This window comes from Zeugodacus cucurbitae, chromosome 4 (genome assembly GCF_028554725.1).
Source record: "Zeugodacus cucurbitae isolate PBARC_wt_2022May chromosome 4, idZeuCucr1.2, whole genome shotgun sequence".
Taxonomy (NCBI): domain Eukaryota; kingdom Metazoa; phylum Arthropoda; class Insecta; order Diptera; family Tephritidae; genus Zeugodacus; species Zeugodacus cucurbitae.
In genome coordinates this window covers 71,791,053-71,816,530 of record NC_071669.1, presented here as the reverse complement: position 1 = coordinate 71,816,530, position 25,478 = coordinate 71,791,053, and the positions used below count along the sequence as shown (strand labels likewise).

Sequence of the window (25,478 nt, the reverse complement as noted above, 5' to 3'; positions counted from 1 at the left end):
TGAATGGCGATCGCTATCGTTCGATGCTAACAAACTTTTTGTTGCCAAAAATGGAAGAACTGAACTTGGTTGACATGTGGTTTCAACAAGATGGCGCTACATGCCACACAGCTCGCGATTCTATGGCCATTTTGAGGGAAAACTTCGGAGAACAATTCATCTCAAGAAATGGACCCGTAAGTTGGCCACCAAGATCATGCGATTTAACGCCTTTAGACTATTTTTTGTGGGGCTACGTCAAGTCTAAAGTCTACAGAAATAAGCCAGCAACTATTCCAGCTTTGGAAGACAACATTTCCGAAGAAATTCGGGCTATTCCGGCCGAAATGCTCGAAAAAGTTGCCCAAAATTGGACTTTCCGAATGGACCACCTAAGACGCAGCCGCGGTCAACATTTAAATGAAATTATCTTCAAAAAGTAAATGTCATGAACCAATCTAACGTTTCAAATAAAGAACCGATGAGATTTTGCAAATTTTATGCGTTTTTTTTTTAAAAAAAGTTATCAAGCTCTTAAAAAATCACCCTTTACTTACGATTTTTTCGCCACTTAGTGCTACTTATACTTATACAATTTGTACTCGCTCACATTTCATATTGTTCTTTGTCACTCGCACTCACCCACTTTCCACTTTATACATACATATCTACGCCGTTCGTCGCAACGGCATTACCAAGGACGCCCCAGTTATGTCTTGTCTTTTGTTTGTTCTAAGCGCCTAATCGTCAAGTTAGCGCTTCTATTACACAAACATACACAATAATTTGGCGTCGTCGCCGGCTGATGGATTTGTCTGTCTGTAATATACGCGTATGTACTTACGCATATAATCAGTGATCGATAAGCCAACAAACTGATTGCCGTCTGCCGTCTTTCAGATAAACCAGCACTAGCGCTTGACTTGTTGTCTGCTTTCGGCTTTTATTCCACATTATTTATTTACTATAATCATGTGTATGTGTGGCTTTCGGCAGCTGTCATCGAAATTACGCGACAATGAGTCAGCAGTAGCAGCAGCAGCAGCGGCAATGTCATAGCGACATAATCATGGCCAAAAAGGCACAAGCGTTTATATAATATATGTGTATATGTATGTACATTTTATTTATATACTTGTGTATATTGTTTGCTGTCGTAGACTTGCTGTCTATGCTCGAACGCTTTCAAAATAATTACCACGCTTGTGGCATGCCTCGCTGAATTAAATATTTTTGTTTTTGTGTTTCGGAAATAAATATTTGTATTAATATTTCCTTGATATTGGCACATTTTGGCTTCCATTGTGGAGTATTCGAATAATAATAAAATCAAATTAAATAAATTTTCTTATTTTAACTTTATAAGTGACATCATATGATGTAAAGTGATGTGAAAATCAGCATGTGATGTAATTATATTACATTATTTGATACTTTGTATAGTATCTAATATAAAATGATATTATTTTTGGAGAATTTCAGGTAAAATATAATTTTTGATTTACATAAGTATTTTAATCATGTGATATGTTGCAAGTGATATCATGTGATGTGATTATTTGAGTATGTGATGTGATGTAAATTTTCTAGATGTGATGCGATGTAATGTGAAATGTTTTTTTTCGTGTAAAATTTTCGAAACTGATTAGTTAAGCTTCAAATTTAGTATGATTCTTTTATTGGCTATGAAAGCATTCAAATCGTCGTCATATGAACTCTAGTGAAGTGATGTGATTCGAAGGAGCGTGATGTAGACATATATATATTTTTCTGTGTTTATAATATGTGTATATGTATTTTAGTACGATTTAATTGCAATTTATATAGACATCCAATATCAAATTTTATACATAAAATCTAAGCCGACATTAATATTATAACTGTCATATGTATATTAATGATATGATGTGAACATCTGACATTTATTTTTAGTTTGATTTAGTTATATTTTTATACTTAAACCAATATAAATATTAAATATATTTTCTATTTTTATCTTTTTGCAGATTGTTAGCTAAAACGCCTCCAAGATGTCAAAGGAAGTAGCAGTCGTAGTGTCTTCTAACGGACGAATGTCGTTATGCAACACATCGCAATAGTTTCTAATTGTATTAAAATGACTTAGAACACCGTTAAACAATTAAGGACGTCTGGAACTGATTGATATTTATTAGACGTACAGCGCTGAGTTGTGATTGAAAGCGAAAAGGCATCACTAATGGAAAATGGTTTAGTGAACTCTTCATACACCAACGCATAAAATATCACATATCCTACTATACTATATTTCCTACAACAAAAATCTTCTAATACTGCACACTTATGTATACTTAATTGATACAGTCTCCTTTAGAAATAAATAAACAAAGAAATACTCATTACTCGTGCACACATACTCTACGCACAAATCGCCAATATGAATTCCGTAATCTCCGCGTTTAAAACGAAAAAGAATTCCAGCAATTCTGCCACCGCCAATGACAAATCTGCTAACACCGTAGTCACGCTGAACACCACCAGCTCCGTCAGTGCGAAGAAGAAGGCAATTAATGCACAGGATAACGGTTATCAGTATCTGCGACACATACGCGAAATCGAATCCGCCACCAAGATGTTGTCGCCCGTGGTGGTGGTCGATGACTTCCGACCGCCATGTGTCGATGTGGTCGATCACGCGCCCGTAACTGTACGCCTGGCAGCCGCCTTGGATACGACACTACCAGCCGACTACAATATGAACGGTGCCAAGTGTGCGATGTTGAATGGTGGCGCTGTTGCGGGCAGTGGCGAAATGTTGGTGCGTGTGGGCGGAAATATGAACGCCACCAATGTTGTAGCAAATGTGGAGAATGGTAATTGCAATGAAACACCACCCGCCAGCAAGACGATAACAAATGGGCAGACTCAGAGTCCACCGACGCCCAGCAGTCCGGTGGCGCAGCTACTTGACGCGGACGACGATGAGTCAGAGCATTCGACGGCAGCATGCACGAGTAGCTCCAGCGAGCAAAGCAACAGCACAGTGGTGCATAGTCCAACGGGTTTACGTGTGACGGGGACAACGGACGTCGCAATCGCAGCTCCCACAGTCGCACAACCGAGCCCAGCAAAAAGTCTACGCAGCAATTCCTCAACATCATCCTCATCGTCCGCCTCCACCTGCACCTCCACCAATTCCGCCGCCAGCACATCAGCATCTTCATCGATTGCCGCCATATGCAATTCAGGACCAAGTTCGTGCAGTTCGTCTACCAGCTGCGACGCGACAACGCTAGCCAACTCTTCGCCACACAATTCCACACTGACATTGTCGTCGACCGGCAGCGGCGCTAGCATCGCATCGACATCATCTTCACCCACAGAGCAACTGAACAGCGCCAATGCAGCAGATGCGGATTATGTGCCTGCATTTCTGAAGTCCGCACCCGTCACATTGCCCATCATCATGCCGAATGGCAACAGCAGCTTGGCGTCGATGCCGCCACACTACCACGGCTACGGCATGAATGGCGGTGGTACGGGTATCGGTGCGTGCGGTGGCACACCCGTTAACTCGGCGTCAACTACTCCGAAGCACGTGCGTTACGCCAAACCGCGTCTGAGTTTGAGTCGTTTCATCAATCATTCGATGCCGTCGGTGCATGGACGTCCGAATCTGAGTGTGGCAGGCGTCGCTGCAGCAGCCGGTGCAGGCGCGAACGGTGCGGCGGGGACAAATCCGCCAAAGCGCATTTCGACGCATCAGCGGAATTTGAGTTTGGACTTTAGGTGAGTAAACGACAAAGTTTCTTCTCTACATTTTGAGAATGCAACCGAGTCTAAATCATATTTAATGCAATTTATTGAACGTGCAACGTCTTTGCAATCATTGAGGGAGAAGTTGCCAAATTAAATTTATCGTTGCTGGGAACCATTGCTGTGTGCGGAATTTCGATTTGTCATTGAATGTTCGCGACAACTGCTTAGCGAGGCGCTTAATAGTTGCTTGTAACAGAAAAAATTGAGAAAATTAATTTCATTTATACGCTATAGCATAGCACCAAGAACTGCTCAACAGCTCCGTTTCATACTTAAATTTACGATCTCTCTCCCTCCATGTATTCGCAATATACTCTACCGTTTTATTGCAAAGTCTGCTTTATGACCACAAATATTTTCAATTTTCCTTTTCCTTGAATTTCCACTGAAAATTGATTTGCATCCGAAGGTTATGACTTGTAATTAAAACCACAAAAATATTTCCATTTAACGATTTCTGGTTAGAATTTGTGTTACATCAGCTCACTCAAAGGTGGAAGTGGTGTCTCGAATAGCTCGAATAATAACATTTGAATTTAAAATGAAAATTTTTTGTTATATTGGATTTTGTGGTTTTGTGCTGATTGTGAAATATTTGAGAAGTTATTTCCGGAAGCAATCATAAGAGTTACGTAGTACTTCTTTATGGACAGAATTGAGTTTAAGATAGGGTTAGCCAAAGTTCAAAAGACAAGTAATTAATATTGTCGGATTAAACATATTTTATTATATTTATTTTGTATTGTAAAAATAATAATAAAACCAAAATATTGTAATAAGTTCAAGTCATACCAACGGAATTTCACCTGGTCAATGACCTCCGCAATTTTCGATAAAACATTTTGCTCTCAATGATCACGTAAGCGATTAAAATATTCAATGAAGACAATTTAATAAATATACTGTATTCATGTAAACTATTTTTCAGCCATTAAACGTTATTTTACTCATACAGAACGCTTTCTCTCATGAAAGCTACAAAGCACTATGAAAGCTCTGCCGTAAAAAGCTTTATTAATTCGGTTTTCTTGATCACATTTTAATGATATACATTTACTATGTACGTAAATATGTATGTTAAGCGGCAATTTTAGTTAAATTGATAAAAGTTTCGTAGTTAAGTTTTTATTTAAATTAAGCTTAATTAATTCCGAAATTCTCGCAAAACCCCAAAACCCACACATACATACATGTGTGCGTATGTGTAAAGATATATTCGTATGCCTGGATATCCTTCGCTTTATATTAACCACTTGTTTGTGGCTAATTTATGCGCGGCCAACCCCAAATCGAACAAACACAACTAATCAATTAGCTTACAAAGTGGATTCTGCTGACTACTCTTCCCACACTAAAAAAACACTTTGTAAAAGTTTATAACAGAGAGCCTTGCCAAAGGGCCACGTGCAAAAGTGCTACACTATATATATATATATATATACATACATGAATGTGAGCAAAAGCACAATCAACTATTTGCGAGGGCGAGTAGCCCTGGGCAGCACAGAGTGCAAGGACAAATGTACCTCTAACCGTAGCCTGAAGTAAAATTTTATACACATCTTTACTGTGTATGTGTGTGCGTGTTTTTGGGTGTTGGCCTACGCAATTAACGAATTGACCGAAAGACTCACTAACAAAGCCAATTCATTAGGCAAATAGAGTAGGTCTTTTATTTCCGTCACACGAGCACCACACAACACACAATGTCAAAAGAAGAAAGAATGAAGCACGAGCTGAAGTGTGCACTAGGATTGCTATCTATATATGGTGGTAAATAAAGGGCTAAATTGAGGGTGATGTACGGGCATTTAAAGAGACGCGCTAGTAGAATGCTAATGAAGCATTGAGCATATTGTCTGTAGGTAAGGGCATATGCCTGTGTGTGGATGAATAGGTGGATTGAGATTGTAATCGAAACTTGAATGCAGCAACAGGCGAAATAAAATGAAGAAGCCTTTTTAATACACTGTTTTATGAGTTTAATGGAGTAAGAAACTACATGTTTGTGCAGGGCATAAAAGACAGACTTTTTATGTGAATACCATTAGATAGTCAATTACACATGTAATTTGTATATAAACCTATTGTTTTTTCAAATACCTACGTCTCCTAGAAAATCTCTTGTGTTTTTTGAGAACTCTATATTATTTATAAATACCTTTCTTAAAGCAGTATAGCTGACAGCGAAGAATAATAATAACAAGTAAGGAAGGGCTAAGTTCGGGTGTAACCGAACATTTTATACTCTCGCAATTTATTTAGTTAACTTTATTTATATTATATAATACACAATTTGGCCCACATATTCGTAATATATATTGTATAAAGTCCATTGAAAGTTGAAAACATTAATATTAGGTTAGAAGCACCGAGGTCCTCGTGTTCGGTATATGGGGCCATAAAAACCTATGGTCCGATTTCGGCGATTTTTAGAATGGGGCTGCCACACTATTAACGTAGTATTTGTACAAAGTTCTGCCCCGATATCTTCATTAGTGCTTACTTTATATATTGTAAAGTAAACGAATCAGATTGTTTTCAAAATTCTGGTATATAGGAAGTAGGCGTGGTTGTGAACCGATTTGTCCTATTTTCATATCATTGGGATGTAAGGAAACTATTACAAACCAAGTTTCATTGAAATCGGTCGAGTAGTTCCTTAGATATGGTTTTTGACCCATAAGTGGGCGACGCCACGCCCTTTTCCCATTTTGTAAAAAAATCTGAGTGCGGCATCAATCTGCCATTTCTTATGTGAAATTTAGTGTTTATGACGTTTTTCGCTAGTGAGTTAACCCACTTTTAGTAATTTTCAACCTAAATTTTGTGTGGGAGGTGAGCGTGGTTATTATCCGATTTCTTTCACTTTTGACTGTATTAAGAAGTGGCTAAAAAAACCCCAGAAAGTTTGGTTTATATAGCTCTATTGGTTTGCGAGATATGTACAAAAAACTTAGTAGAGGGCGGGGCCACGCCCACTTCCCCAAAAAAATTACATCCAAATATGCCCCTTCATAGTGCGATCCTTCATACCAAATTTTATTTATGGCACTTTATGTGTTTTCGGTTTTCGCCATTTTGTGGGCGTGGCAGTGGTGCGATTTTGCTCATTTTCGAAAGCAACCTTCCTATGGTGCCAAGAAATAAGTGTGCCAAGTTTCATCAAGATATCTTAATTTTTACTCAAGTTACAGCTTGCACAGACGGACGGACGGACGGACGGACAGACAGACATTCGGATTTGAACTCCACTCTTCACCCTGACTTTGGTATATATAACCCTATATCTCACACGTTTAGTTTTGGGTGTTACAAACAACCGTTATGTGAACAAAACTATAATACTCTCTTTAGCAGCTTCTGTGGCGAGAGTATAAAAATCCCATAGTTCCTAGTTAGACCCCAGTAAGACCCCACAGTACTGCCAATAGGAACTACTGCTTTACTGCTTTGTTTTGATGCATATATTCCAAGATTGAGATTCTTCAAGTACCAAGTAGAATCTAAGCCAGTTAAGTTTACAAACATCGAATTCCAACAACAGTGGTCCAAGTAGGTCGTTGAGATGCCAACTGAACCTTTAAACTGCACATAAACGCATCTCCAACCTTAAAGCACCGAGTGTGTTCCTTTATACCACAATTCTACAATTCCGGCCCGACCACACCGACCTCGCCCATGGATTTTCCATTGCACAAGTACACTCGTACTACAACAACACCAACACATCGAAATGCAATGAAAGCATAAGCAATTCTATGAATGCCGAATAATTTCGTATTCAGTGGTGTGTCCCCCCTGCAAAGCCCCCAAAGGAATATAATTAAGAACGTGGAAATTGAATGAATACAAACACGAAACATAATGCCGTTATAAAAAGTGTTGAATTGGAGAGGCGATGAGATGAGATGAGAGTGCAGCAGGCGCAAGTGAATGTCCTCAACGTGGTGGATACCGTTACATAACAGTAACTGTTATTTGTTTGTTTGCAACGCTGTGTGTGTGTGCATGCGCTGGTTTAGTAATGCCGAATCGTAAATTAATGCAGTTCTACTCGAATGCCTATACACTCGTACATCAGGCATCTAAGTTTATGTGTGTTTTAGATTGGTTTGTTTGTCTACGCGTCGACAAAGGATACATTTGCGTAATTGCATACGTCACATAGTGGATAGTGAATTGCTTTTGCCGGCACCACATCGACTCTGTCCCTGCCCTCCGTAAGCGTTTCATGTGCGTGTATCGGGTTTTAATGGAAATTGAATGGCAACTCCAATGAAATTGCGTCGATACTTATTCCGTACGTTGTTGGCGCTTAGCAACAGCGCTTAGCAAATGCTGGTGACTTTCGGACTTTAACTCATTTCAATTTGGCTTAGTTAGATTTGATAGCTTCAGTTTGGGTTGAATTATTATGGGGAAATGTCCGAAATGCACGTATGGATGTACATGGATCTACTAAAACCTTAAATCTAAACTTGAAACAGTTCGGAACGAGAGTGTTTTTCGCCATTTCTTAAACATATCGGACCGTTGCAAACAAATAAAATAAATTTTTTTCGTAATTTTTAATTCACATAAATGATGAGGTGCTGTTTTTCCTCAAAAAATATAAGAAAAAAATATTAATTTTATAAGAAATCATATTCCACGTCAGAAAGTAACCTAATTAAGATCTATTATCAGCTCGATGTCGAAGAGAATGTTAACTGAAATGAAAAATATTTGCACTTCCTTCAATACAAGCACAAAGCATTCACTCAAATCAGCATTTTAGCTTTTATTCTGTACATTATGAGTCATGACCCAACTTTTCCATCGCTCAACAATGTTTCCGCAAAATTTTTCGTCCATTTCTTTAATTGTTCCCTTGCTGCCTCTCAGTGTTGGGCGATTTCTCTTGCTCTCATCAAGCCTAATAGCAGAAATTTGGTTCATTCTATTATTTTAGCGCGTCAAGGCGCGTCCAACGTAATTGACAAGTCATACAGACCAGCGACGAAAATAAAAATGAACAAAACAAATGAAAAAGGAATTAAAAGGAAAAAAAAAAACAAAAACACTTTTCTTTATTACCTTTCGTGTACTTCATTTTGGGCGTAACAATTTGAAACTTGAAAGCACAGCAGGGTTTGTGCTAGGCATACATACACACACACATTTGCGGTTGCAAACTTTGACAGTCATGCATGGGGAGTAAACCATTACAGGCGGGAGGGCGAGCTGGCGAGCGGGTGGACAGGTGCGCTTGTTCGCATACTTTACGTTTTAGTTTGGCGTCTACTTTGGCGCCAGTCATTCAATTGCTTGAGCTTTAGTAATATGCATGGCGCCTATTGCCTGCCACAAGCAACACGCAATGGACTTACAGTACGTACGATGTAGTTGAACGGTCCGCAGTACATGCCACACCCCAAAAAGGAAGTTGCCGTTTATTTACCTTCAAGTAAATGTGTGTTTGTATGTGTCTAAGTGTGAGGCGGTGAGTGGCGTGTAACACAACAATTGCCACTTTGTACGCTTCAATCAACTTTGCCATATTTTCATTTCGTGTATGTCTTCGTTTGTCATCCTCCAATTAGTGTGCTCTGAAGCCTTGGCATTGGTGTTCAATGACAAATGGTTGATATTTTTCAGTATAATTTAATTAATATTGAATTTTCTGTTACCTTTTTTCTTTCTGAGTGCATTTCCACGTTTCTAATTCAGTTATTTGTGCTTTTTTCAAGGCATTTGCTGGCGACCCTTAATTGTCATTAAGTCAAATGTTTTGTATATTATACTTCCTTGCAAAATATCAGATATCTTCTTTAGTTAGCGAATGCGAATAGCCTTATTCCTAGCTAGAAAAAATGATTATGTTATTTTGTTTAGAGAGAAAAATTAAAATAGTTCTATTCTGAAACCTCGGAATTTTATGGATATTTCCGTGTTGATATGATATGATATGACGACAATGAAATATTTGAGGAATAAAATGAAATCTGCATTTATGACATATTAGAAAACATCGGAAAATTTAAAAATTCTTAAAGAATATCTCCCCGAATATTCAGAAGATAGGCAGTAACATGTCTGTTAGTTACTAAATACACTCGAAGTACTCCATAATTCGAACTATTGAATTGGCAATAGAAGTCTAAATTCATACAAATTACCTTCTAACTCGGAAGTCTCTTTAACTCGAAGTTTTTTGTGGATTATGGTGATTCGAGTAAGAGAAGTTCCACCGTACATTACTCTTTGAGACCCTGCGCTTCACTTCTAAGACACTTGAAGCCAACTAACTTTATATATCCATATAAAATACACATTCTTTATATTTCTGACCACCTTGCAACGCCCATCGAAGGAGTGTTCTGTTGTGACGCCATCGATTGCGTGATTTCCAAACCAGTTGCATGTTTTAATCCTCACATACAGCACTTATTTGCACAGTTTTATAATATATGTGCGCAGATATTGTTTATTGCAACACTTTTAGGTTTGTTCTCCACTCTCCAACTAGTTATAGACACTCTTCCATGTATTTATAGAATTTGCACGCCATTTGCGCTGTAAGTGCTTTGCTGGCGCCCATCACAATTACTCGTTTACCCTCATTGCAATGGAGTTTCACGTCGCATTTCATTACCACATAAAAGCCCTCTTTGATTAAAATACTGATTTTTATATTTTCATATTTCCCTTGCAAAAGTGAAGTGTTGGAAAAATTGCAGACTTTTCATATTTTGCTTTTAACTGCAGCGTTTTAGTCTGCAATATTGCGCTTGTAATTCAATTTGCATGCGAGACGCGTTGTTGACACCGTGGAAACCCACAAATCGAATAAATTATTACTTGGGAGCTTGAAAGTAGAAACTAGTTTGAAATGGCTAGAAAATAAATTTCAAACTGGATAGATTAATATTTTAGTGAAATTGAATAAATATTGTCTCTTCATATGTTATTACTTACTATTATTATTTATTGCACATTTTATTTTTTATTTCAATGATTTTTCCTTTCCCAAATGACACTTCTCTCTCTAAACATTAATAATACTGCACTTCACTTTCACTTCATTAAATTTACGACCATTTTTTTGTTTTATCTGATCTGTCAGTCCTACAATGAAATTAAACACTCGTCTTATCTCACCACATTCCGTTTCGTTGCGCTTTTTTCACTTCAAAAGCAATTCACAAAAAGCCTGCTGCATTTCCAACCATTCATTGTCCTTCACAGAAAAATCTGTCTGCCTTGCTGTTTTAGTTTATCTTTTCCCTTTCATCGCCAATTGTGTTGCATTTGCAATAGCAATAAAGCTTTTCTAACCGCCAAAGTCAAAAACAAAAAATCAAAACTCGAAAAAAAAGTAACAACGAAATTGACTGACCCACATGCCTGACACTTTGTTGGGCGTTTACATGGTCATTGGATTGACAGACAGAGCCTAAACCGACGGCGCCATATGTTGCTACTGCTGCCGCTTGCTGTTGCCAACATTGGATTGCTCACTTCGCACTGCGCCCGATAAATCGCTGGGGTTTAGCGTGCAAAACGCCCATATTTCTTTCAGCTTTCAACACAACAACAACAACTATGGAATGTGGTAAAGTGTGCGAAACACAATCACTGCAAAATTTATTAACTCCTTTTTTATTGGCAAAGTTGATCGCATTGCAATTACAATTCGTTTACCAAATGCACTGGCTGACTTACTTTTTGGTTTGGTTTGGTTTGGTCTCTCTTGTTGGATTGATTTTTTTCGTACTGAATGAACTCTATTATAACTGTGTTATTGCGTAAATTTCGTGATTGTCATTTCAAAGTCAATTCGTTAGGATTTTATAGCCAGCATACATATATGTACATATGTATATTATATAAAGTTTTTGGTACTCATTCTCAGTATAAATTGCGTAATAAAATCACAATTAAAGCCTTGAATACAATTGATTTCATAAATATTTATTTTTTTACATTTTTAAGATTCTTTCGTGTTCTTTTATGTCTGATAATATAGATTTTTGCAAATTTTTAGAAAAAATATACTCGCCTCTTTAACTAATAAAATATGCCATTATTACATTCCACAAATATTTTCTCGTGTGGCACCCACTTACATAGCACCGTCTGACTGCACAATTCACTTGCTCTTCGCACACAATTTGTCGCTCAAATATTTATGTATTTACGTACCTATCTACTAATTTGATTTGCTTTTTCACTTTGTCGCCCGAAGATTGTTTTACTTCAGCGTGTTCTCTGGTGTAAGGCCGCAGCATTTTGGGTACTCACTTGCTGTCGGCGCTTCATGAAATGCTCGCTACATAGTATTTAAATATTTGTTGTTTTTTCAATTTACGGTACAGTATGTATTTGAGGTCTTCACGTTTAGTGTTGTCGCCGTTGTTGTCGTTAATTTTGCGAATCACGACATTGAATGTGTCAAAGACATCGAATTTGTGCCTCGCCTGATTGCCTGATTGCTTCCTCAAGGCGCTGTCTGTCTGTTTGTCCATCCGTCAGACTGTCTGTCTGTACGTCTGTCTGGCTGTCTATAATAAATTTATTGATATATGTACATATACATATATACATTGATTGCCTTGGCGTTTTCAAGTTGCTGATTTGACGCATAAATTGCGTATTCACTGCATCGATTTCGATTTTTTGTTTCTTCAGTTATACAACAATTGTATGTATAGACATTTCCATTTAGTTAAAATAGATTTAAACATTTAAATTTTACTGTGTAATAAATATTTTAAAACTATTTTCACACTTAAAAAAAAAACACATGAATAAATTTAAAATTGAATTTTATGGAATTTTTACTTTCCTCTATGATTTACAGTTGTTTCTTTCATTCTCAATATTTTTCTGATAAAATATCTTTGTTTTACTTTTTTGTGATAAAGCTCCCTCCTACCACAACAAAACATAAAATTGCCATTTTAACTTGTCGAATTTTCGTTTACTACAAAATATGTTTATGACACTTGACATGAATTTATTATTATTTAAAATTTTCACATTCTTACATATGTATACTACATGCATCTACCGACTCCTGTTTCCTTATTCTCTCGATATTCGCATGGCAATCAAATACATATGAGTATTATGATATATGTATGTATGTATTGTGGAAAGTCTCCCACATAGTAGCTTTATTGACTCGACAACTTTATGCTTGTCATCGTAAATTTGTGCATTTATTGAGGCAAATAAAAATTTATGAAATACTTGCACCATCTCACATACATACATAAGTGGGAAATGAGAGTAAATTCACATAATTCTTTTCGCTGGTAGAAATCTCCAAATAGCATACATATATATGTATGTAAATATCCATTTCAATTTTCATAAATTTAAATTTTTTTACTAAGCTCCTTGCATTAGTACACCTGCAGGGTTGTATTTACAAATGAATTGAAAAAATGTTTAGGATTAGTAGCAATTTTTATCAAGCATCATCGAGCATCTCTCTTCAAACTTAAGGCATATAGTTAATCATACCAATTTCATATTACATGCTTAAAGCTATTACATATATAAATGCTCAAGCAAATTTCTACCTTTCTCAAAGAAATAGAATTTCAAAGGCAAAAACTCTTCGAGCTTCCGTTTTAAACTTGCTAAGTAGTTTTTTTTTTAATAATTTTTTCGTATTTAATGTTTAAGAGGAGTCCATAAATACAAGAGTTGAACGAGTTGAAATAAATTTGGCAAATGAAAAAAAAATATCAATTGGAAATAAATATTTTCCTCTCTCTCTCGGTTCGTTGACATGGAAAAATTGCTTTTCATTTATCGGGGCGCAAAACAATGTAACAATAATTGGCATTTTATTGCCGCTGTTATCCGTTGAAGAATTTGCATATTTGCCCACGACGCGTTAAACCGTCCAATAAACAGCCGCCGAAGCCGGCCTTTATTGTAGACAACACACGCGCACCTTCCCATCATTCACCATCCTGGGTACATTTTTCTCCCCCATTTGATTTCATTTGTTTATCCTTATTGACTCAAACGCTTCCTTGCCGACTTCATTGCTTGCTGCTTGTGTACATAAATTGTTGTTGTGCCTTCCTGTAAAGCTAAATGGTCTTTAACACCAAACTGATATATTATTATTGCCGTTGTTGTTGGTTATTTTCAGTTTCTGTTTCTGTTTCTGTTTATGTTTTGGTTTACATTTATCTTTTATCCTGCGGAATTGTTGCACCACTTTGGTGTGCGTGAGGCGCGTGTCTCGGTTTATGAGCAAATTTCTATGTTTGTATTGCTGTGGTGTTTGTTGTTGTTGTCATAGCAACAAAGCAACAGAGTGCTCGTATTACATATGAATGTACAAACAAACAACAGTTGCACGACAATGAGCTGGTGATTGCGCTGAGCTTGTGCAAGTCAGTAGCATGCTATTAGCCAGCCACGCGCTTCCTACACCTTCTTATACTCTCTCTATTTTGCTTTCTGCTACTCTCTCTTTAAACTGCAGCCTGTTTCTGTTTTCATTCATTTAACATTTGAATTGTCAGCGCTCTCACCGTTGACGCACCGTCTCCCTTCTCTAAGTGTGTGTGTGTGTTTTACTGCTATACACTGCTTTTACTCCCACAAAAAGGGTGCGTGTGAAATTCCCGGGTAATTGCTTAAATAAATTCCTTTTGCACATACCAGAAATCTCATTGTAGGCAGGCAAACTCTCCCACCTTCACGCCCATGAAGTCTTGAAGGCCACACCCAAGGATACATGCTCATATAAATACATACACAAATAAATGCCAACAGTCCTATACAGACATGTAATTTATCTTGAAATTGTATAAATTACATAGATGGCTGGTAGTAAGAAATAAATTATGCATAAAGTTTGGTTTTAACAATAGGAATCGCAGCTCATGCAGCTTGAAGACTTTGTGGAAAAAAACTAGAGATTCTTTTACTATTATATTACATATATTCTTATTCTCCAATTACAAGTGAGCGTCTCATACATCGAAAACTGTTGATATCCTGCGATTCAATTGTCAGGATTTCATTCCCCTTTTTTGCCCCATCACTGTACAAATATTATACTGTCTCACATACATACATCGGCACAACTTTAATGTTCCTCAAAGTCGTTACCATAGCCACTTTGTGGCAGCAGTTGTGCCTCACGTGGCGCAGCTTTACGAGTCATATAGCTCTGCGATTCATTTAGTCCTGTCTGCCATTAAAAGTGGTACGTATGTAACTGCTGTGGTTCGCCACAAATGTCACCGTGTATTGTAGTGTGGTAGGCAAACTAACTGTATTTGTTGAAATTTGCCAGCGAGTTCAACTCTCCAAACGTTTGTCGCAATGTGGCTTTACGCTCTTTGTCTCATACACCAATACGTTGCTTGTACCAATGTTTGCTGCCAAAAAGTTTGACAGACGTTTTCTTCTGCTTCCGTCTTCCTGTGCCTCTTTCTGATACATACAGCATTCGTCCTTCACACCTTTGCTCGGCGCAAACACGGTCGGCTTGCAACCCTCCTCGCATTCACCGTTTTGTTCGGTTAGTTAAATTTAATTCTGTTAGCTACACACCCTTTGTTGTAAATTCTTTTGCTTTCTTTCGAGTTTTAAATACCTTCAGAAGTTCATTTTGACTTTTTATCGCATTTTTTTTTGGAGATTTCATTATCATGTTTATGTTTTGTTGTTGCTTTTTTAAGTACCATTACAATTACAAATAATGGTACGTTGTTGTCAGGGGCGAAGTATAAATAAAATGTACATGTAATGTTCAGAAGATAACAGACACTCTTTTCTTCTTGGTATTTGGTTTCTGAGACTGTCAATTGTCATTCGGTTTTCTAATTAGCAGCATTTTGGATACTCTCTATGAAATTAATCCACCTTCATGAATCAAAGCGCCAACTCTCTGAGAAGTCCATATCTGCAGGACTCCATACTGGTACCAGTACTGTTAGGAATTTTTAGTGCAATGTGTTCATAGCCTTAGAACATGTTGAATATTTTTAAAGCATTAACAGTTCGTCTAACACCTCGCGGCATCACTATAATTTTCCTCAACTTACACTTGTGTTATTTTACATAGCAACATGTTGTATTTTCGTATTTACATATGTTCGTCCAAATGTTATATGTAAATTGAGATATTAAAGTTCTTGTTCCTGGCGTCAGTTTTCTGGCGCTTCGGGGCATACAAATTTGCAGGTTTTCAGTTTTGCATGCGAGCGTTGTGTCATGTGTGGCGCGCAAATTGGAAATGCACTGTGTTTTTGTTTTCTTTTTGCATTTTGCTCGGCCAACTGGTTGTCTTGTGTTTTATTGCTACTCACACTGCATATGCAAGAACTATTTGTTAGCGGTAATTTTCTTACGCTTCCTGTCTAATGCCATTAGAACTGAAAATTCAGGCAAACTTCGCGTGTAAAATCCGCTCGGCACACACCCAATTTGCAAGAGGCGTTCGCCCTGTTGCCTGGTTGCCTCGTTTCATAACACGCCATTATGCCCCAACGCTGGCGCACTCACATGCATAATCTTATTACGTAGCAGCGTCGACGCCACTGACAGGCGCATGGGAGTTCCGTGCGCGCGCTGCCGGCGTCATTGTACTCGTATAACTTCCATTTGCATGCATATAATATGCGAGTACTCACACAATGCCATGCCGCATTTGCATTTGTTGTACACCTCTCAAAACTGACTAAATGCATTGCATACGTTGTGCTTGTCGACTCGACAATCGCAAGTTCAATGGCATTGCTGCTGACACAGCTGGGTCTATGAATGCGGCAGTCAGTCGAGTTGAGTTGTCGAGCGGCCGGCACCGTTGATAAAAAGTAGGCGCGCACCACTCGACTGCACTCTCGTGCATCGCACAATCAATGTCATAGACAGACCACAACAGCCAAGTGGCAATTCGGAGTGAAATGATTGTACCGCTTTCCCTATGAGCCGTCTGTATCAAGTACTACTAGTAAGTAGGGAGTATTTTGATTTGCCTCTTGAGCTCCATAGTTTTCTGTCATCATTACGCTATCATGTTCAATGGAACCATTTGTTGTACGCAAATTTAGAGACGTCTGCTGTAGTTGTTAACTGGATACAGTGGTTTGTCGGCAGAAATGTACAGTTAGTTGGACTATATCTCTGAAAAGACGATAAGAGCTGACAGATCATAAATACGGATCCATTCCAGCTACTTACGCGATCTGCTTTTAGATCAGTCAAATCCAATAAAGCTTGAATCCAATAGAGCTTTTAATTAATGATACTGCAATTTAAAAGTTGTCGTACGATTTTTTATATTCGCCACTGTATATTCGCACTTAGACCACATAAAGGCGTACTATAAGCATGACACATCATACGAATCGTTTACACACACACACACACACACACCACATCCTCTCACATTCGCTTTGACAAACTCCTCATAAATTTCCATGCTTTCAAGGGGAGCGTATTTCCCGATTAAAGTAGACATTGGCCCTCATACAACACAAGTAGCTGACAGTGTTAGGGCCAATGCCACGGCAGCTCAACGCCACCGCGACTGTTTCGCTACCAGACGGCGGCAGTCTCATTGTGGCCACCTACTAGCGCTTGTTTGCTGCATGCGAGCATATCATATCGAACTGATCTCGTTTTTATTCGCGCTGATTTCCTTTATTCATACGCCTTTTTATTTTCATTCTCCCCCTTTTTGCAGCGGCTCTAATTTGAAAATCAACAACCGGCGGCCGGTCACGACGGCGTCACAACTGTTCAACTGTTTTAGTGGCACTAGAGAAGCGTATGAGAAGTGAAAATAAAAAGTCAAGCAGGAAAATTGAAAAAAAGTAAAAATAAAATGTAAACTGCAGAAAAGTACTCGAAAGCGATTGCGTGCTTCAACTGTGCTTGCAGTCATTGCCATGGCCAAACTTGGGACTTTCCTGCCTGTTTTGCTTTTATTCCAGCTTTTTTTTTTATTTTTTTTTTTTTATATTTTAGAAAAACGTAGTAGTACGCAAATTTGCCTTTTCCCTAACTTAGTTGGTTTTTGTTGCACGGCTGACAAAGCATTGTGTGCTCGTACCTTGACTTTCAACCTATCCCACTGCAGTTCAGCGTCGACACTTGCTGCCCTTGTGTGCAGACGTTTTCGCAATAACTCCACCCTTTTATATATTTTTTCATTCATTCCTTTTCGGTTTTCTTCGATTGCACTGAACTCTTTTCTCTATTGTAAGGAATAGTTCTTTGTTGCGCCTTTGTTGTCTAGCTAGTAACTGGTAGCCAGCACTTAATTGTATCTACATAGCCCTGTATACTGGAACAGTACATTGGTTTGTATAAACACTTGCTTTATTTGTTTTTTTATTGTTCGGTTCCTGTACTTTATTTCTCCTGTGACTTTTTCCCCACATACGAAATATGTACACATGTATGTACATTACTTCAATTCTTGAGTTAGTTGTTGGTTTGTCTGGCGCTCATTTGTTTCGGCTGTCGGTTGTCTAATGCATTAGAGACCCCAACAAGGATGTTGTATTTGTGGTTAACTTCTTCTTAAACTTTCTTTGTGTCTGTGTTAAAAAGTCAATTCGTTGATAGCTGACAAATGTATCACCTGAGCTGCAGTATTATTTCGAAATCCGAGGTTAACAATCGCTTTATAATTCGGACCAACACTTTTTCTGAATATTCCTCTTTGTCATCGAAAGTATTATTGTATATATGTGTGGCTGTGTTTTTTGATTCATTTGGACACTGTCTGTCGCAAGAAAAGTTTTTATTCCTTTTCCTATTGCATTCTTTCGTTTCGTACTTACCTTTCATCACATCTTCTACTTCTTTTCCCCAACTCGTCCACTTGCTGTTGTTAGTGTTCGATACTTGTAATTTATCAGTGTATAGAGAAACTTTTTGTTTAATCTTGTTTCTTCTTATTTTCGCAAATTGTATTAGAAAAGTTTTATTGATCATAATTCCACGGATATAGCGGTGAAACGTGCTGTGAAGTTTTATTGCAAAGCAACTTGAAGAAAGGAAAAGCTACTCAAGAGTTATGATATATAGGCAACAGTATAATAGATACTTCAAAACTTTCAGAATTCTACAAATTTCTCATTGACTTTCAATCAATTTCAAACGAATCTGAATTTGTTTTTGTTTCTTTCGAAAATACATATTATTCATAATTCAATGAGTATTGATTGAAGATAGATTATTTACTTCAATTACTATGTTTCACCAGCCATTTACCCAATCCCCTCTACCTCCTGTAGTGAAAGAACATCAGTGAAGTTATCCATCACTTCATTTTAAACTACTTAATTGGCTAATAATGAGTTAATTGATCAATCAACCAACCAACCTTTTCTCGAAAAATGCGCTGAATTAGATCGATTTATCATACAAAAGAAATATCGTATTTTACTCCATTCATTGTTTTATCGAACACAAATCGAGTTGAATCTGAAATGCAGAGCAGCAGAAACAAAAATGTAACAGTTGATCGTTAATTGAGTAGCCAGCTGTGCGAAAGGCAAGATTAGTTTTCACAATTATAATCTTAATGTATTAAATTAACTTGGCTGTGCGAAAAGGCTGTAAGGAAAAAAACGCAATGAACTTAAATCTACATACATATGTATTATATTAATCTAGATACTGAGTCAAGCTAAAAGCTTTTAAATAATTGCATAATATTATTTATCAATTATTTAAATTATCTATACTTGCATTAATCCTAAATTTAAAAAATGTTTATAAAAAACTAATATTTTTTTCCTCTCTTCTCTTTCAGGTGAGTTTCCTACTAATTACAATATGGCTGACTCTATTGAGTATCGGTATGATTACAGATTGGTTACATAAAACATGACATGTTTGTTATCTATATTTTCAAATTTAATTACTTCCTCCTCAAATCAGCGCTGAAATATACAAACAAAAAACAAATCTGTGGAAATCACTGCACACAATCTCTATTCAAAATCATCATTTTAATTGCATTATTTCATGATGTAGTTTATTGTTGTTTATCTGATTACAAGCGCAGCGGCTCGTCGACAGCATCCATTGCATGCTATTTTTTACACGCCAACCAGTTTACACTTTCACTAAATGAAAAATTTAATCAATTAATCGAAATAGCGCCCAGAAGTGCGGCGGAAAACATGCAGTAAAAATTTAAATTACTACAAAAAATTTTTATTATGTTAGGAAAAACTTTCAATACAAGTGCAACCCACTACAAAAATAGAGCGAAATGCGAAGTAAGAACGGGGTTTTCTACTTTTTGGAAAGCTTTAGTTAATATGTAGTTATTTTGTATACCGACAGGTGATTTTTTTTTTTGATATTGTTGCAAGTTAATTATGAAACAAAGCTACTCTCTGGCTCAGAGCAAAATTCACTCCAGACGGGAATGCCTACCTGAGCAACCCTGCCTTCGGCACAACTTTCTTCTCATCACCTCTTGATTGCTTTTGAGAACCCATTAGAAACTACGTTAAATTTAATCGTTTTCACTAGCGCCTATTTGGCTTATAGCGGGAATTGTTCATTATCATTATTTCCTCTTTTTTAACATTTTTTTTCTTTGAATTACTGAATATTTCCTGCTACACAACCTTTGATAAGTTTACGGCTCCACCAAGCAATGGAGCATTTATATTTCATGTAATTAGCCTGCAGTGTGTAGCTAATTGCAGCCAAATGAAAATTTCAAAAGCCACAAAAGATTTTAATGGAATTTCGGTAGTTGCTGATTAGTTGGATAATGCGCCCATTGGTCGGCATTAGGTAGTAATACTTGTGGTGTGTTTGGTTACCCGCGGCTATTACTGACTGTATTTATTGTTATTTGTGTAAGCTTTCGTAATTAAGTTATTTATAAACAAACAAATGGCCTAAATCTGCTAAAAATACCAAGGTGTTTGTTGAACCCGAGTTGAGGTTATTTGCTTTCGGTTGTTTTATTATTATTAATTATTGATGTAACTATACTAATAATGATGAGAAGATTTGTGCTAGTATTCGATTATAACTACATATACATAAATAAGGTGTGTTCAAAAAATAACGGGAGTTTTCGGTTTTTGAAATATTTATTCATTCCTCTACATCTTCAAGGTATAAAATAATAAAAAAATGTTGACAATTGAACTTTTGTACAAATTCCCGTTATTTTTTGAACACACCTCGTATGCGACTAAAAAAATATTTAAAGTAAAATATCAAATATTGAAGAAAATCCAAAATTGTAAGTCCATTTGTCTTAAAATTTTCGGTGTCACCTTTTAAGACGTCTAGAAATTTGTTAATATATCCGCTGCTTTTCTCTGTTGTAGGAACGAAATGCATTGAATTGAGTGGAACACTTGTTCTACTTTCGATTTCAACACCAAAAAAGCGCTAGCCCAATTAGTAAAACATCTTGAATTTGTTGAAAAATATTCCATTGCAATTCCAAAGAATTAGTGGTTATTCTAGTGCCTTTATGCAGATGCTTTTCAATTCTAAGCACAATAAATTACTAATTAGCACAATGGTAGAACTAAGCAAGCTTACAAAGCATATTTCTTAATTGGCTTCTCCTGCGCATTGGCAAAAAAACGAGTAACCAAATCAATTAACGCTGCCAAAAATAGTTTGGTTTTCAAAATAAATAATAAAAAAACGTCAGTGATTTCGTAAACAAGCATAGCACAACCGAAAAGGTAAAATCAGGTGCAGCAAAATCTGAACACAAAAGGCATTAACCGAAGTTAGGCAGGTCACGGCTTTGTGCCGCACTACTGTGGCATTAGCAAATGCACAAAAAATAAAGAAGAAAAAAACAGCAACAATACAAATATGATATGGCAAATGGCAAAGCAGCGCATAAATTCACGCTGTCGAGTGGGGAAACGCTTTCAGCTGCCAGCGGCTGTAGATTGCACAAGCTTTTTACCACCGTTAGATGGTCGAACAATGCAGCTGTCGCGCCAGCAGCCAAGGTGTTGCAGGCACAAAGCTCGTTAACTACATAAACAAATGTGTTTTTCCAGACAAGCGACAAATAAAAATAACAATAACAACAATGGTAAACAAAAAATTGTTCATAATAAAAGAGGAGCGTATTGAAAATGCAACTGCGTTATCCACAAATCGCTAAGAAAAAAAAAACTGAAAGCACTCACTGGACCAGCAAAAATATCACTGAAATGGAGGAAGTGAAGTGGCAAGGAATGCCGCTGCAAATAAAGTGCGAAAGCGGCAAAGGTGCAACGAAGCACGCCAGCAGCTGCAATTTCACAAAATATTTATACTTACATAGCTACATATAAATGTATACTATACTCGGAGATATGCCTATTGCAACCAAACACAAATTAAGGTAGGCCAGCAAAGCGCGCAGACAGACTAACAGTAAATAAATGAATTGAAATCATTTTCACTAGTTAGAAATCACTTTATGAAATTTTTAATATTTCTCTCTGCTTATTGCGCGTTGTAAAGTGTGCGAGGGAATGCGCAAATACACATTAAATAAATTGCCTGCTTCAAAAGCAATTGCCTAAGTGATAATGAAGAGATAATGCAAAGTGTTTGCTCGCACTCGACTGCAATAAAAAATATTTAGAAAGTGAATAGCTTTTTTATTTTTATTTTTATTTATTTTTTTTAAATACACATACAACACTCATATAAAAATATGCCAATTAAAAATTTTTCTTGGAAATTCATATTTTCATCCTTCCCAATGGCGCTTCTCATTATTATTACAAAACTTTTTAGCGACTTGGAAACTTTCTGTTTGCTCCTCTAAGCAATCAAAAGGAAATACAACTTTCGTAGTATGAAATTACCCTAATTATGTTGCTTTGTCGGTATGTTTGTGCTAGATTGTAATCAAACGGAAGTCAAAAGAAAAAATTGTATTAGCAAGAGAGAAAGGTAAAAGTATCAATATTGAAGTAATCGAATCGAAACTCGATAGACCAAATATAAATTGATGGATGGTTTTGTTTTTGTGCTGAAGCCATGGTAAATAATTGAAGAAAAACTCAGAATATTAGCTTTTGCATTGAAGACTTATTATAATTGATCTGGCTTATTAATTTGATCTGTGTCAGGTAGCTGTATAAAGTGCTAAACATATTTAGAATTCTTAGGCATATGAAACATAATAGATTTTAGGTTAGGTATACGAAATATTCACCTTCTTTTTAAATATTTTTGAAGGCAATAAAATAGTTTATTATTTTTGAAATGAAATTTTAGAAATATCCTTTGAATTCCTTTGAAAAACGTTTCGGGATTAAACTTCATTGGCAAAAAATATTTTTAGGTTAAATCCAGAGAAAACAAAAAAAAAAAACGTTAACTTCGGCTGTACCGAAGCTAATATACCCTTCACAGATTTCTTTTAGTAACTATGTGTTTAAGCAAATCTAAAGACGTAAGAAAAAGTAAGTAAAAAAAGAAAACATTTTACTAATTCTTTTTAGCCGGGTTGTTTGCTAGAAACATTAAGGATCTGAACAATTTCTTCGAAGATTATATTATTACCTTAAGCAGAAATCCATGTCAAATTTCGTGAAGATACCACGTCAAATGCGAAAATTTTCCATACAAGCCATTGATTCCGATCGTTCGGTTTGTATGGCAGCTATATGCTATAGTGGTCCGATATCGGCAGTTCCGACAAATAAGCAGCTTCTTGAAGAGAAAATAACATCTGCAAAATTTCAAAACGATATCTTAAATACTGAAGGACTAGTTCATATATATACAGACAGACAGACGGACATGGCTAAATCGACCTAGTTCAGCATACTGATCATTTATATATATACTTTATGAGGTCTCCGACGCTTCCTTCTGGGTATTACAAACTTCGTGACAAACTTAATATACCCTGTTCAGGGTATAAATATCACACCCACTATATTTGTTATATTCATATGTAAGCCTTTGTGCTATTTGCGCTCAACCAAGCGTTCTTCATATACTACAATTCTATTTTTTATTATTTTTCTAACAACAAAATTCCGCAGATTTGTAATGAATAATGCTCGCAATGGCAATGGCTTTCGCATTTCGCTTTAATTAACAAACACAAAGCTTTTCATCAACGTTTTCCACCGCTTTGAGTCATTACGTTTGACGTACTCGTAATCTCTTCACTTTCGCAAAGCAGCACTATCTATTAATTAACTGCCAGTTTTTTATTTATCTATTTTTAGTGTTTTGTTTTGGAGAGAGAGAGTGTTTTCGAGTTTTCCATTTCTGTTTTGTAATTTTTTGACATTTTTGTTGTGGTTTCAATTTTCACCTGTTCGTTGAACTCTTACGCGCACCGTCTCCGTCATCCAACTCTAAGCATGTTGGGCTGAGCCCATTTGCTGTCAAATCGCTAAAAAGCTATGCTCTGATGTGCTCTTTTTTATCAACCCGCCGAGTGTGTCTTTCTGCAACCTCAGGTGTCTCACGTACATACATGGCTCACGATATGTGTGTTGTGCTAATGTTGCTGTTGAATGTAATTTATTTACGACTACGACTATGTTGTGACTGTCAGTTTGCTTTCCTATTTCGAGTTGTTTTTGTTTACTCTCGTACTTTGCCATTTGTTGGTTTTGTTTTTGTTTCGTCTTTCCTCTAGCGTGTTGGCTGGTAATTTTCATAACAAAATGAAGTTGTTTGTGTCTTGTTTTTACCTCCCCTTCCTACACTTTTTGTGCGAATTGTTTTTGCTATTTGTTTGCATTTCACAAGAAAATAAAAGAAAGATAGTTGCAATGCAAAACAAAAACAATTTGGCCACATGTGGCCATTGACGGACTGTTTGTTGCGCATGGTTTTGTAGCGCCATCAATGATGGAGCGGAGCGAGTATCCGCATGAAACGAGGAAAAAGAAGCGAAAATCAAATGCGAGCAAAATGAAATCTACGATGTGTGCACCGCAAACAAATAAACAAAAGTGTGGGGAAAATACATATTTCGTGCATTGCATCAGTGCATGGCGGGCATCATCCATGGCCAACGGACGGTAGCCGCTTCGTCAGCAAAACAAACAAACAAACGCCTAGCAATTACAATAGTAGCAACAACACAAACCATTTCGCTCTGGTGACTCCCTCACCTCCTCCACCTCTAGCGGCTGCATCGCTCTCTTTCTCCTATGTTTGGCTCAGCTTAGACCGTTTTCACACGGGCAATTTTTGTCGCGGCAATTCTTAGTTTTATAGGAGAGGGGGCGACGAAGAGAGGAGAATTTCTCTCTCTCTAGCGTCCCTTGGTCGCCCCCTCTCCTATTAAACTAAGAATTGCCGCGACAAAAATTGCCCGTGTGAAATCGGTCTTACATCAATTCAAATATTGAAATTCCAAAATGTCCATGTTTGACAAGCGATTGCGGCAGCGGTGGAGGCAACAACATCACAACAAAAACATTTTTTAGCGGCAGCGTCAACAAAGACAACCACACGTTTCTATATGCGCCAAAGATCGTACATACCAGGCAAGTGAATGGCGAAAGTCAAACTATGGCTGGGGCTGGGGGTGCGTTTGGGCAAGCACAATTTGCGTTATTTTTCATGGTAAAGTGTGACAATAAGGCTATAAACACATCGTAGGCATAGTGATTTCACATTGTATGTATGAGTAGTTTTTTCAGTATACGACGTGAGATGTGTTCAAAAAAATAACGGGAATTTTCGTT

The 25,478-nt window shown here is 37.0% G+C and overlaps 1 protein-coding gene across 1 annotated transcript in view; it reads left to right on the top strand.

The window, feature by feature from the left end:
• The window catches only part of LOC105212229 (phosphatidylinositol 4-kinase beta), a 115,150-nt gene that overhangs the window by 61,242 nt on the left and 28,430 nt on the right, over nt 1-25,478 (top strand). Inside the window, exon 2 of the mRNA XM_011184098.3 lies at nt 1,986-3,747. Coding sequence (XP_011182400.2) covers nt 2,396-3,747 — 1,352 coding nt within the window. The 5' untranslated portion in view covers nt 1,986-2,395. The remainder of the gene's footprint in view (nt 1-1,985; nt 3,748-25,478) is intronic.